The sequence below is a fragment of the Dipodomys merriami genome, unplaced genomic scaffold (assembly GCF_024711535.1).
Source record: "Dipodomys merriami isolate MVZ:Mamm:240054 unplaced genomic scaffold, mDipMer1.0.p SCAF_7, whole genome shotgun sequence".
Lineage (NCBI taxonomy): Eukaryota > Metazoa > Chordata > Mammalia > Rodentia > Heteromyidae > Dipodomys > Dipodomys merriami.
The window spans coordinates 65,874,105-65,887,082 of NW_027206290.1; the positions used below are offsets into that span (position 1 = coordinate 65,874,105).

The 12,978-nt window shown below is 44.5% G+C and overlaps 1 protein-coding gene across 2 annotated transcripts in view; it reads left to right on the forward strand.

Annotated features, from left to right (window-relative positions):
- The window catches only part of Slc23a2 (solute carrier family 23 member 2), a 123,713-nt gene that overhangs the window by 52,984 nt on the left and 57,751 nt on the right, over positions 1-12,978 (forward strand). For both annotated transcript variants that reach the window (XM_070006825.1, XM_070006824.1), the window contains exon 2: positions 11,975-12,240. In XM_070006825.1, coding sequence (XP_069862926.1) covers positions 12,133-12,240 — 108 coding nt within the window. In that variant the 5' untranslated portion in view covers positions 11,975-12,132. The remainder of the gene's footprint in view (positions 1-11,974; positions 12,241-12,978) is intronic.

The window sequence follows — 12,978 nt, forward strand, 5'->3', positions numbered from 1 at the left end:
GGGAGATGACTTGAGTTATAGGTTGTGCCAGATAGGGAGGATGGATCTGAGAGCCTGGAACCAGTGGGGAGAGCCATGTCCTGGAAGTTACCTGAACCTCCAAGGTCACCTTCACAGTAAAAGGGCATTTAGAGACCTGGAGGAGGAGAAAGCGTCCCTCTGTTGTCTGGGAAGCCTGGACCAAGAGAGCCGTGTGCTGTAGAAATGTGGAAGAGGGTCAGACAACCCAAGAATGCTTCCTGGAGGAGGTAGCCTCTTGAGCTCAAACCTGAGATCCGTGTGGGTGGCATCTGATGCTGTGGTGGAGCAGGGCAGATCACCAGGCTTTAAGGGGGTCTTGATACAGTTTTTAATTTCTGCTGCAAATTAGTAGGCAGAGTAGGCAGAAGAAGAGCATCTGGTCTTACAGTATAGATCAGAAAGAAATGAAGGTTGTTGATGACTTTGTATATTAAAGCCCACAAGCTCCCCCACTGGTATTGTAGGTTGGCTGAACGTCTCCTGAAGTGAGTCATCTCTACAGCATGGCTGTCACTTCTTATGGCTCAGCTAATGCCTGGGGGAAAAAAGAAGCTGGGAACATTGGCTCACCCCTATAATCCTAGCTGCTTGGCAGGTAGAGATTCAGAAATTGCTGTACAAGGCAAGCCTGGGCGAGGGAGAAAAAAAAAAACCGACCTGGAGACTCCTTCTCAACTGATGCCGGGAGTATGTGCCTGTCATTGTAGTAATGCCAGGAAGTGCAGAGAGGTGGATCGCAGACCGGGCTGGCTTGAACATAAAATGAGACCCTACCCCAAAAAATATCCAGCACAAAATGGGCAAGTAGAGTGAGTAGCTCCAGTGGTAGAGCTTCCTGCCTAGCAATTAAGAGGCCCTGGGTCTAGCACTACAGAGAGGCTAGATAAGAGCTTATTCTTCTGGGCTAGGGCTTATGTTCCACAAGTCTTTTGGCTGATGGGTTCTTCTGCAGACAAGTCCTGTTCTGTAATCCCTTTTTCTGTTCTGTCTATCATGCTTTTGCTTTATGCTCTATAAAATAGTTTAAAGAATGTTCCTCTGGCCAGGAGCCCTGGTTCAAGCCTGTAATAATCCTAGCTACCCAGGAGGCTGAGATCTCAGGATCGTGGTTCCAATCCAGCCTCGGGAAGGGAAGTCTGTGAGTCTCTTATCTCCAATTAAACACCAGAAAGCCAAAGTAGAGCTGTGGCTCAAGTAGTAGAGCACTAATCTTGAGCACAAAAGATCAGGGACCATGCCCAGTCCCAGAGTTCAACTCCCAGTCACCACCCCCCCCCCAAAAAAAAAAAAAAAGAATGCTCCTTTTCACTCACTCATGGTAATGTTCCTAGACATTTTGTCATGCTTATCCAGCAGCTCTGAGTCCTCTGACCCACTGGTAAAGACCTAGAATTCCATTTGTAGATGATGCTTAACTAGTCTAGCAGCATTCATTCGGGAACCTTTCGTGTACCTGTAGAGCAGAGCTTACTTCTATGCCCTGGAATTGTGGACTGTGAGAGATTCCCCCTCCTGGGGCTGCCAGTGGAAAAAGCCTGCCAATAAACCTCGGTTTTCTTACAGAAACCTAGGTTTCATTCACTTCTTGTGAAATGCTCTTGTTAAAAGAACAAGGGCAACAAGCAAGGCAGGGAGTGACAGGATGCCAGCATGGCTCATTGGAGCCCAAGGTGTCCTTAATTACTTTTGTGATGGAAGACCAGGCGGATGGCAGTGATCATGGGTCCCCTGCCCACTGCTGTGGCCGGGGCTGCATTATGTCATTATTAGTGCCACTGTCTTGCCCCATGTGCTCACACCAGTGGGTTATTTTTTTGAATGTGTTGCTTTAAGCTCAGCAAATAACCTGACAATTCAGGCAGATGGAGTATGCTTTTGTGTCACTGTGCAGAGCTTTTGTGTCATGACTGACTTGAGACTTGTTTTGATTGACCCATACTCCAAAGTATTTTATCTGGAAACTTGGTTATATTAATCTGTTTCCCTGTGCAGTAATGAAATACCCAAGTCTGTCTAACTTGTAAAGAAAGTTTAGCTTTTGGAGACCAAAAGTCCAAACTCTGTGGACTAGTTTTATCAGGGGATTGAGAGACACAAGGTCGAAGCAAGATTTTGCTTTAGGCCAGGAAGCAGCATCATGGCAGGAGCACCAGCAGGGACATGGTTGAGAGGGCAATTACAGGATGGAACAGGAAGCCAGCGTAGGATTCCTTTGTAACAAACTTCTAGCAAGTACTGTCTAGGTCCCAGGAGAATTATTTAATCCCTGTGCAAATCGGTGTCCCCAGTGACTTCCCACTGAGCGCTACTGCTTTGTGTGTTTTGTTGTTGTTGTTGTTGCTTTTATGTTTTGGAGTTTTTTGTTTTTTTTTGGTTGGTCATGGAGCTTGAACTCTGGCCCTGGGCGCTGTCCTGGAGCTCTTCAGCTCAAGGCAAGCGCTCTACCACTTGAGCCACAGTGCCACATCTGGTTTTCTTGTGGTTAATTGGAGATAAGAATTTCATAGACTTTTCTGCTCAGGCTGGCTTTGAACCTCAGCCCTCAGATCTCAGCCTCCTGAGTAGCTAGGATTACAGGCTTGAGCACAGGTACCCAGCTTATTTGTGTTTTTATTTTTTATTTTTTGTGCCAGTCCTGGGGCTTGAATTCAGGGCCTGGGCACTGTTCTGAGTAACTGAAGGTAGCACTCTTACCACTTGAGCCATAGACCTACTTCTGACTCTCCCTCCCTCCCTCCCTCCCTCCCTCCCTCCCTCCCTCCCTCCTTCCCTCCCTCCCTCCCTACCGTCCTTCCTCCCATCCTTCCTTCCGTCCTTCCTCCCTTCCTCCCTTCCTTCCTCCCTTCCTTCCTTCCTTCCTTCCTTCTTTTTTTTTTTTTTTTTGGTCAGTCGTGGGGCTTGAACTCTGGGCCTGGGCAATGTCCCTGAGCTCTTCAGCTCAAGGTGAGAGCTCTACCACTTGAGCCACAGTGACACTTCCAATTTTATGGTAGTTAATTGGAGATAAGAGTCTCATGGACTTTCCCGCTGGGGCTGGCTTTGAACTGTGATCCTTGTATCTCAGCCTCCTGAATAGCTGGGATTACAGGCAAGAGCCACTGAAGTCCTGCTCCTGCTCCTGCTCCTGCTCCTGCTCCTGCTCCTCCTCCTCCTCCTCCTCCTCCTCCTCCTCCTCCCCGCCTCCCTCCCCCCTCCCCCTCCCCCTCCCCCTCTGGTTTATTGGAGATAAGAGTTTCTCTATCTTTGCTGCCTGAGCTGGCTTCAAACCATGATTCTTAGATTGCAGTCTCCTGTATAATTAGAATTACAGGTGTGAGCCACAGGTGCCTGGCTCCACTGTGTTTTTCAGTATCACCAGGCTGAGCTCATGAATCCTGAGGGAACACAAACCAAATTTAACCCCTAGGACTAGATTACCCTCATGCTATTCTGTGTGCTCTGAAACTGGTTTTCTTTCTTTCCCGTTTCTATTATTCGATTCTATGTTTTGTTTTTCTGAGACAGAGTCTTAAACTCTGTTCCTCCTGCCTCTCAGCTTTCTAAGTGTTGGAATTGTAGGTATTTGCTATCACACACACATATTTGTAACAATTTGTTTTAAATTTTCTGTTCAATGACAGAAGGCCTATACCAGGCCTTCAGCTCAAACCGCAGCACCACAGAACACATAGCCTAGTCAGGATCTACCAATTCACAACTTACTAGTGCATAGTGACTTTGCAGTATGAAAAAAGAAGAACAAGTATTCTTGACGTATTTTGGAGAAGTCAGTAGGGTAATTTCACTTTTTCAGTCATATCTTGTGAATTGTTATCTGCTTACAGGTTCATTCTTGGCTGTTTAAACCTTTAACTGGAGTAATTACAGCTAGGAATAACAGGCTGTAAACTTCCCAGAATAGGACTTTTAAAGTATTAGGTAATCATTAAGGCAGTTTGATCATAGGTAAAGTGAGGATATTTGTTCTTAGAATCCTTTTTTTATTTCTAAGTTGGATTAAAAGTGTTTAGCTCGGGGCTGGGAAGGTGGGTCAGTGGTAGAGCGCTTGCCTTGCAATGCATGAGGCCCTGGGTTCGATTCCTCAGCACCACATAAGCAAAAAGAAAAAAAGCCAGAAGTGGCACTATGGCTCAAGTGGTAGAGCGCTAGCCTTGAGCTGAAGAGCTGAGGGACAGCACCCAGGCCCAGAGTTCAAGCCCCACAGCCGGACCCGAAAAAAACAAAAAAACAAAAATACTATTCTGGGCTGGGAAGGTGGCTCAGTGGTAGACCGCTTGCCTTGCATGCCTGAGGCCTTGGATTCGATTCCTCAGCACCACATTAAGCAAAAAGGAAAAAAAAAGCCGGAAGTGGCGCTGTGGTTCAAGTGGTAGAGCGCTAGCCTTGAGCTGAAGAGCTGAGGGACAGTGCCCAGGCCCAGAGTTTAGGCCCCACAACTGGACCAAAACAAACAAACAAACAAAAAACAAAAACAAAGAAAGTGTTTAGGTCAAATGTTTAGCATTTAGTACAATTAATGGAGCAGCCTCTGTTCAACTACAGAAAACCACAGATGGGCTTCAGATGGGGATTTATCATTGGATCTGGAACTTTTGTGTGAGGTGCTTTTTGATTGTTTTGTTTTGGACTGGGTGTTGTTCCTGAGCTTCTTTTGCTCAAGGCTAGCACTCTACCACTTGAGCCACAGCTCCACTTTTGGCTTTTTGGTAGTTTATTGCAGATAAAAGAGGCTTATGAACTTTCTTGTGCAGGCTGGCATCAGACCATGATCCTCAGATCTCAGCCTCCTGAGTAGCTAGGATTATTGGTGTGAGCCACTGGCACCTGGCAAGAAAGGTATCTTTATGTACTTGACTATATATATGAAGGATACATTCCTGCAGTTGAATCCCACTGAAGCATATTGCTATTTAGATCTTAGGGCTTGAACTCAGGGTCTGGGCACTGTCCTCAAGCTTCTTTATTGCTTAAGGCTAGCATTCTATCACTTGAGTTTGGCCTTTTCTGAGTAGTTTATTGGAGATAAGAGTCTTATGGAGACTTTCCTTCCCATTTGGCTTTGAGTCATGATCCTCAGATTTCAGCCGATTGAGTAACTAGGATTACAGGTGGGAGCCACTGGTGCCCAGCCTAGTTTGAGTCTTGGTAGGGACCAAAGTTCCAGCTAGCATGTGGAAATTTGAAGCCCTCATCCCAGTTTGCCCTTGGCCATACTCCTACCTGTCTAGATAGATACAAGTTGAGAAGATACCTTCTTCCCAACCCAGTTTGCCTACCCCAGGGGGTAGGGACATAAGGGCCACAGCATGAGAATATATATATGCATTTGTAGAAAATTTAGGATCTCAGGCCCCAAAGCAACTATGGAATCAGAATTTGAAGAGGGGATATTTTTAAGTTTGCTGAGATTTTGTAAGTTTTCAAGCTCTCCCCCCTCCCCCCAAGTCATCTTTATTGGGATAGGATTTACCTATAGTCAGTGCATAAATATTTGCATGGAACCCCAGAATCACATTCCAAATGGACCAGTTCCTATCACTCCTTAGGCTAGGCTTTCTTTTTCTCTCTTGGTGTCCTGCCCCATTTCTGTTCTTGGTTACCACCGTTAGCTTCTTCAGATTTGTCTTCTGGAACTATGATAGCATGTCTTCTGTCTGGGCATACAATCTATGATGCTGCGTACATCAGCAGTTGCCTGTTTTTACTCTCTACTAGGGTGCCTTTGGATTGGGCCCACCTTGATTTGTTTAGCCATTCACTTGTTGGTAGACCTTTGGGTGTTACCAGTTTAAGGCTCTGATGACTAGAACAACATTGAGCTTTTGCTTATAAATATGTGTGCATAAGAAATATACAGTTTTACATAAGCTTTCTAGGTGAGTTTTGAGCACAGAAACCATGGATTTCTTGTTCTTTCCTTCATCCTTGTATCCTCTGACAGAACTGTAGGTGTTTAGATCACATGGTGGGTTTGCAGTGTACTTATATTTTTTGAAGTGCCATCTGTCTGAGATAAATGTGTATTTCTGTCTGTCTTTATCATTTTTGCTTTCTTTCTGTACTGCAGCTTGAACTCAGCCCTGCTTTTTCCCTTGGCTCTCTCTCTCTCTCTCTCTCTCTCTCTCTCTCTCTCTCTCTCTCTCTCTCCTCTCTCCCTCTCTCCCTCCCTCCCTCCCTCCCTCCCTCCCTCCCTCCCTCCCTCCCTCCCTCTCTCTCTCTCCTCTCTCGGCTGGTGCTCTACCACTTTAGCCATAGCTCCATTTCTGACTTTGTGGTGGTTAATTGGCGATAAGAAGTTCATGGATTTTTCTGTGCAGGCTAACCTGGAACTTGATCCTCAGATCTTAGCTCGCTGAGTAGCCAGGAATATAGGTGTAAGCCACCTATAATAAGCCTGGTGTACATGTATACTTAAAACCTTTGTTTGGATAATAACATCATATTTCCATGTCAGGTGACCTGCTTAGTTGAATCCTATGTGGGAGAGAAATACCTGGGGAAAAAAAGAAGAAAAAAGAAAACAGTTGTGTGCAGAAGAAATTGTTACTTGCAAAAGTTCAAATCAAAAGCTATTAATTCTGCATTTGTGCACAAGTATGGGTAGCTGGAGTACTAGTCCTTTTGTTCATAAAGAATTGAGGGTTTTGTTAAAGTAGGAATATATACACATATTTTTATACTCATAGCACATTGTTAACATGTTTATTTTTGAGTTAACTGATTTTGAGACTGATGATTTCCTTCTTGCTCTGAGGTAATACTTTTTAGCTTCTGGCTGCTAGGAGTTTAATTTTAAAACTGTCCTGAAGCTGAATAAAATTTACAGAACCTTGGACTTTTCTTGTCCGTCCGTCCGTCTGTCTGTCTGTCTGTCTGTCTGTCTGTCTGTCTGTCTGTCTGTCTTTTTTTTTCTTTCTCTCTGTCTCTCTCTCCTTCCCTCCCTCCCTCCCTCCCTCCTTCACTCCCTCTCTTTCTCTTTCTCTTTCTCTTTCTCTTTCTCTTTCTTTCTCTCCCTCCCTTCCTTCCTTCCTTCCTTCCTTCCTTCCTTCCTTCCTTCCTTCCTTCTTTTCCTCCCTCCCTCCTTCCCTCCCTTCCTCCCTCCCTCCCTTCCTTTCTCTTGCCAGTCTTGGGATTTGAACTCTTATGGCCTGGGTACTGTCCCTGAGCTTCTTTTGCTCAAGGCTAGTACTCTACAACTCAAGCCACAGCACCACTTCTGGCTTTTTCTGTTTATGTGGTACTGAGGAATTGAACCCAGGGGTTCATGCATGTTAGGCAAGCACTCTACCACTAAGCCACCTTCCCAGCCCTCCGCTATCTTCTGATGACAGAAGTTATGCTTGAACTTGAAACATGGATTACATCGCTCTACCCTACTGCATTCTGGGCTCTCAGAAGGGCTAGATAGCTTTCCATCCTCTGTAAGGGAAAAGGATTGCTATATAATTTTAGAAAATACAAAGGGTTATAAAGACAAAACGAAACTATTTGTTTTTTTTTTTTTCTTTAATGTGTATGTGTGTGCCAGTATGCTCTCACTTGGCTTTTCCAATTAAGTCTGGTGCTCTGCCCCATGAGCCACAGCTCCATTCCCTATTTGTGTTCTTCAGTAGTTTAGCTACTGTTCTGTTGGGTGTGTGTACACACACACACACACACACACACACACACACACACACGCACACACTTACATGCTATTTATAACCTGTTAAAACAAAACATCTCTGCTGTTACCTCTTTTATTTTTATTTGACAATATTTAATATGAGATAAGTATTTTTTGTGAGTGTGTGTATGCTGGGCCTGGCTTTTATCCCTGAGTTAATTTGCTTCAGACTATTACTCTACCACTTGAGCCACAGTTCCACTTCTAGCTTTTGTGGGGAGGGGGTGATTAATTGGAGATAAACGTATCATGGGCTGGCTTTGAACCATGATTTCAGCCTTCTATGTAGCAAGAATTACAGGTGTAAGCCATGGGCAACTTGTGAACCACACATTTTAAACACAATTTTAAGTGTACAGTAACAGTATTGTTAATTGTATGCACAGTATTTTAGAGCAGATCTCTGTAAAGTTTACTCATCTTGTGAAGGGAAACTTCCTCTTTGTCCAACGGCAACCTTACGTTTCCCCTTTCTGGCCAATGACAGTTCTGCATTTCTCCCTTGCTCTCCAGTGGCAGCTTTTCTTTTCCCTCTCCCCATCCAATGACAATGCTCCATTTCCCCCTCTTGGCTTCCATTTCCTCACCTCCACCTTCTGTTGGAGTGACTCCATCAGGGCTTCTCTGATCAGCTCATCATGGTGTCTGAGAAACCACTGAAAGTGGTTGCACCGCATCAAGGTCTCCTGTGCTCAGACAGCTGCAGAACTCACAGGCAGAACTATCCCCTTAGTTCCCCCACAAATGACAAGGAGGGCAATACAACCAGCAAGTCTTGCTGAGATTGTGCCTAAAGGCCATCTGGCCTATGTCTGGCTGGGGAGGGCAGCTGAAAGCTGAGCATTGAAAGGCCAATTTTATGCCTTGCTTGCAGTAATAGCTAGAATGGGGTAGAAATACTGATAAGCTTACTTGCCACTGTTATAGAGTTAATGGGCAAATTAAATACTAATATATTCACTGACCGGAAGTAACTGACACAATGAGAGGCAAAATGTGCCTGGTGTATGTAGCAATTAGACAACTGCTGTTAATGTCATTGTCACCATCATGGTCTTTCTTTCATCCCTTAACCCTGCCTTCCCTGTGGCAAGTTGCCAGGGCAAGAGTAAGTAGACTTTTTTGTTGGCTTTTTCCCCCACCAAAGAGAACAAAGAGAAGCCCAAAAGCACTATGTATTGATCACTGATTACAGTTTCCTAGGATTAGAGACCTTGGGGAAGAGAGAGTGTGTGTTGCTAGGTTTAAAATTTGATCCTTGAGCTTACTAGGCAGTATCTACCACTGAAGCCACACCTCCAGCCCTTTTTGCTTTGGTTATTTTTGATAAAGAATCCTGTTATTGATGTCTAGCCAGTCTGGATTGCTCTTTACATTTCCTAAGTAGCTGGGATGACAGGTGTTCACCCTACACACAGCTTTTAAGGGGTTGAGATTGGGGATGGGGGAAAGGGGGCGAGGTAATCTGTTGAACTTTTTGCCCAGACTGGCCTTGAACCAAGATCCTCCCAATCTTTGGCCTCCTGAGTAGCTAAAGTATGAGCTATCACATCTGGCTTCTTGTTTTGACATAAATTCTCAAGCACAGATCCACAAATTCCCCTTGCCCTCCGCCCTTTCTTTCCTTTCATCTTTTGCTTTCTGCCTCTGGACCTTGGCATTTGCTTGCAGGAAAGTTCATCTGGTGGATGAAGCCTCTTATCTCAGGTTGATGTGTGCTTTCTGGCCTTGCTGTTTGCATCAGCCTTGAGTACTTGGGTGTAGTGTGCTCAGTGTTTTGCGGGGGACTTGTTAAAGCAGTTTCCAAGGATATATTTCTTTGTTCAACAGCCACTGGGTTCCTTCTTTTGCCCCACATTTGCGATGCTCCTTCACCCCTCCTCTGAAGCCTTCTCCCTGAAACCTTCTTCAGAACGTCTGCCCTGTGCGGTGGGAAGGGGCTGTTGAGCAGCATCCCTCCCCTGGCCTCCACCACCCAGGTGCTGCTAGCTCTCTCCCCGTCCTGATGACCAAAAATACATCCACATGTGTCACCATGAGAACACAGTCACTCCAGACTGACAAAACTATTGCTTTGTTTGTTTATTTGGTCTGTTGTGAGGCTTGAACTCAGGGCTGGAAGCTGAGCTCTTTTGCTCAAGGCTAGTGCTCTACCATAAATTTGAGCCATAGGGCCACTTCTGGTTTTCTAGTGGTTAATTGGAGGTAAGAGTCTCATAGACTTTCCTGGGCTGGCTTTGAACGGTCCTCAGATCTTAACCTCCTGAGTAGCTAGGATTACAGGTGTGAGCCACCAGCACCTGACACAACTATTGCTTTAAGCAGGTGTGAATATGATGGGAATGAAAATGCAGACCATAATGTTCCCCTTTGCAGAGTGCAGTTAGGGGCACGAAGTTCTCTTACTAATACCACCTAAGGTTCTGGCAGCTGTTTGTTTGGGTTTTCATTTTTAGCCTTTTGACCTCTGAGCTGTGAAATTTTACGTAACTTTCTCTTGTCTTATTTGCTTACATGGCACCCTTCTCCTCATTCAAAGTATTTGTTAAATGAAAAAAGTATCCCATGATGAATAGCTAAAACAGAAAGTTTTCATTCCTTGTAGCCTGTTGTCAGGTCCAAAGGACAGCTGGTTGAACTGTTCTTTTTTTGGCAGGTGGGGGGGGGGATGCTGATATGAAGGCTTGCACTTAGAGCCTTGGTGTACTGTCCATTAGATTCTTTTGTTCTAGGCCAGCACTCTGCCACTTGAGTCACAGCTCCACTTATGGCTTTTTGGTAGTCAGTTGGAGATTAACCATGGATTTTCCTGCCTGGGCTGTCTTTGAATGATCCTCAGACCTCTGCTTTCCTATGTAGTTAGGATTATAGGCTTGAGCTACTGGTGTCTACCTGGATATATTTGTTCTTGATAGGAAACTAGGTGGTAAGATCTGCTGTTTTCCCTAATTGGAGTGCTGGTGAGTGAGTGCACTTTGCCTTTTGCTCTTCTACCTACTTACTTTATCCTTTTCTTTATAAAAAGTCCAGGCACACCTAGGTATGTTTTATTGTGTGTGTGCCAACCCTTGTAGGATCCTTTGTGACTTGCAGCTTTGAAGCCAGGTTCTCACATGCTTGTTGATGTAGGGTGGGTCACTTTCATTAGCTAGATCAAACTTCATTGAAATTGAGTTTTCATATTCTGCTACATCACTGAAACTTGGCAGAATTGTTCCAGAAGGTTCCTGCATTTAGCTTCTTTTTCTTCCTCTTAGTGTGGGGTATTGGATATTGGCAGAGTCTCCATGATTTTCCAGGCTTTTCAGATCCATCTTGGGTCTAGGAGTGTTGATTTCTCTCTCCCACTTCTATCCGTTCTTGTCTGCTGTCACTTTTTTGTACCAGTATTGGGACTTGAACTCAGGGTCTCTTGCTTGCTCCTGGCTTAATGCTCTACCACTTGAACCACCCATGCAGTCCAGCACTTTGCTGGTTAATTAGAGGTATATATAGTTTGACATACTTTTCTGCCAGGGCTAATTTTGGCCTTGATCCTGCAGGTATAAGCCACTGATACCTGGTAGGTATCTACATTTTAATTAACTACAGTTGAATTCCTTATTGGCAAGTGTTCCATAGCCACATGTGGCCAGTAATGACTCTCAGATGAGAAGATACAGAACATTTGTCATTGAGGAAAGTTCTAGTAGGTGTTGGTGGGTTATTAGATATATCTCATAATGCACAGCAGAGGAAAACTTACCTGTTTGGTTCCCCCCCCCCCCGTAGTATTGTGATATTTCTCATAACCTAGTTCTGTATTCCTCCTCCTCAGAGGGGCAGTTTCAGAAGCAACAGGTGACTGTCACTGAAGAGGGTAGTTCTGAAAAAGTGTTGATGGCAGCCGGGTGCCAGTGGCATAATTATGCCTGTAATCCTAGCTACTCAGGAGGCTGAGATCTGAGGATTGTGGGTCTAAGTTAGTTTGGGCAGGAGAGTTTGTGAGACTTATATCTCCAATTAAATGACACATATATCTCCAATTAAGTCACACACAGAAAAAGCTGAAGCGGCACTGTGACTCAAATGGTAGATTGCTAGCCTTTAGCAAAAAAGCTCAGGGACATCTCCCAGGGCCAGAGTTCAAGCCTCAGGACCAGGGGGAAAAAAAAGAGTTGATAGTGTATTTTGGGGTATCTGGGTTTATCTTGTACTATGACATTCTTTCATTACAGGGACCTGGATGGCTTTAGTGTCCTATTGTTTGTGTGCTTTGAGGTGATTTGCTTGCACTCTTTCTTGCAGGTGCTAAGAGATGGCGCTCACACGTTTCAACCTCATCTAAGAATCAGGTGTTCGAGGTGGCAGAAGAGCTGACTGTGAACTTGGGCTCCCTGCTTGACTAAACCTTCACCACAGCCACTCAAGACCAATAGCTGAGCAGGACTGCTCAGCTTCTCTTGATGATGGGTGTTGGTAAGAACACCACGTCCAAGTCAATGGAGGCCGGGAGTTCCACAGAAGGCAAATACGAAGACGAAGCGAAGCATCCCACTTTCTTTACTCTTCCGGTAATAGGACCCACTTGCCTTATTCGCCGACTACTCTAAAGTAGTTCCACATGGGCTTAAACACTTTTGTTTTCAGTGAAAGCTAAGGCATTGAGGATCAGGTACTTTTCATAGGATGTTGACTTTGGGCTGAATCTCCTGAGCTGGCTGGCCTCTTAGACTGCAGACAACTGCTGGGTTTGATTGACTCCTGGAGGGAGACATGTTGTTATTCATGTTTTAAAAACTGGCCCAGTCCTTATTGGAGGAAACTGAAGTCTTAAATTTTCTCTCTTATGAAATAGCATGTAATCCAACCTCTGCCCACGTTGCAGTGGAGAAGGGGAGAAGATCATGCTATTTTCAACCCAGGGTCCATGCTTGATACTGGAGCAGCAGCATCCAGGGTAGAAATACTTTTATCTGAATAAGTACTATTGGTTAAGATAAGGCTGATTAGATTCATTCATTATATTCATTCATAACAATACTTATTCCCAGATGTAGGACTGTGACTTGATGTATATAAAGCTAGAAAGATCTTGCCTCAAGGTATTTTTCCTTCAATATTGAAAGTGTGGTTAATGACTGGGATGTTTAAAAGGTAGTTTTGGGATTTGTCTCCTCCTGGCAAATTTAAGTACAAACAGTTTTCATTATTTGATTTCATACATGCAAACTGTCTACTTTGACAATTTACTTTCAGTTCTTTTTTTTTTTTTTTTAACTTGTTAACTTTTCCTCTTCTTCCTCCTCCTC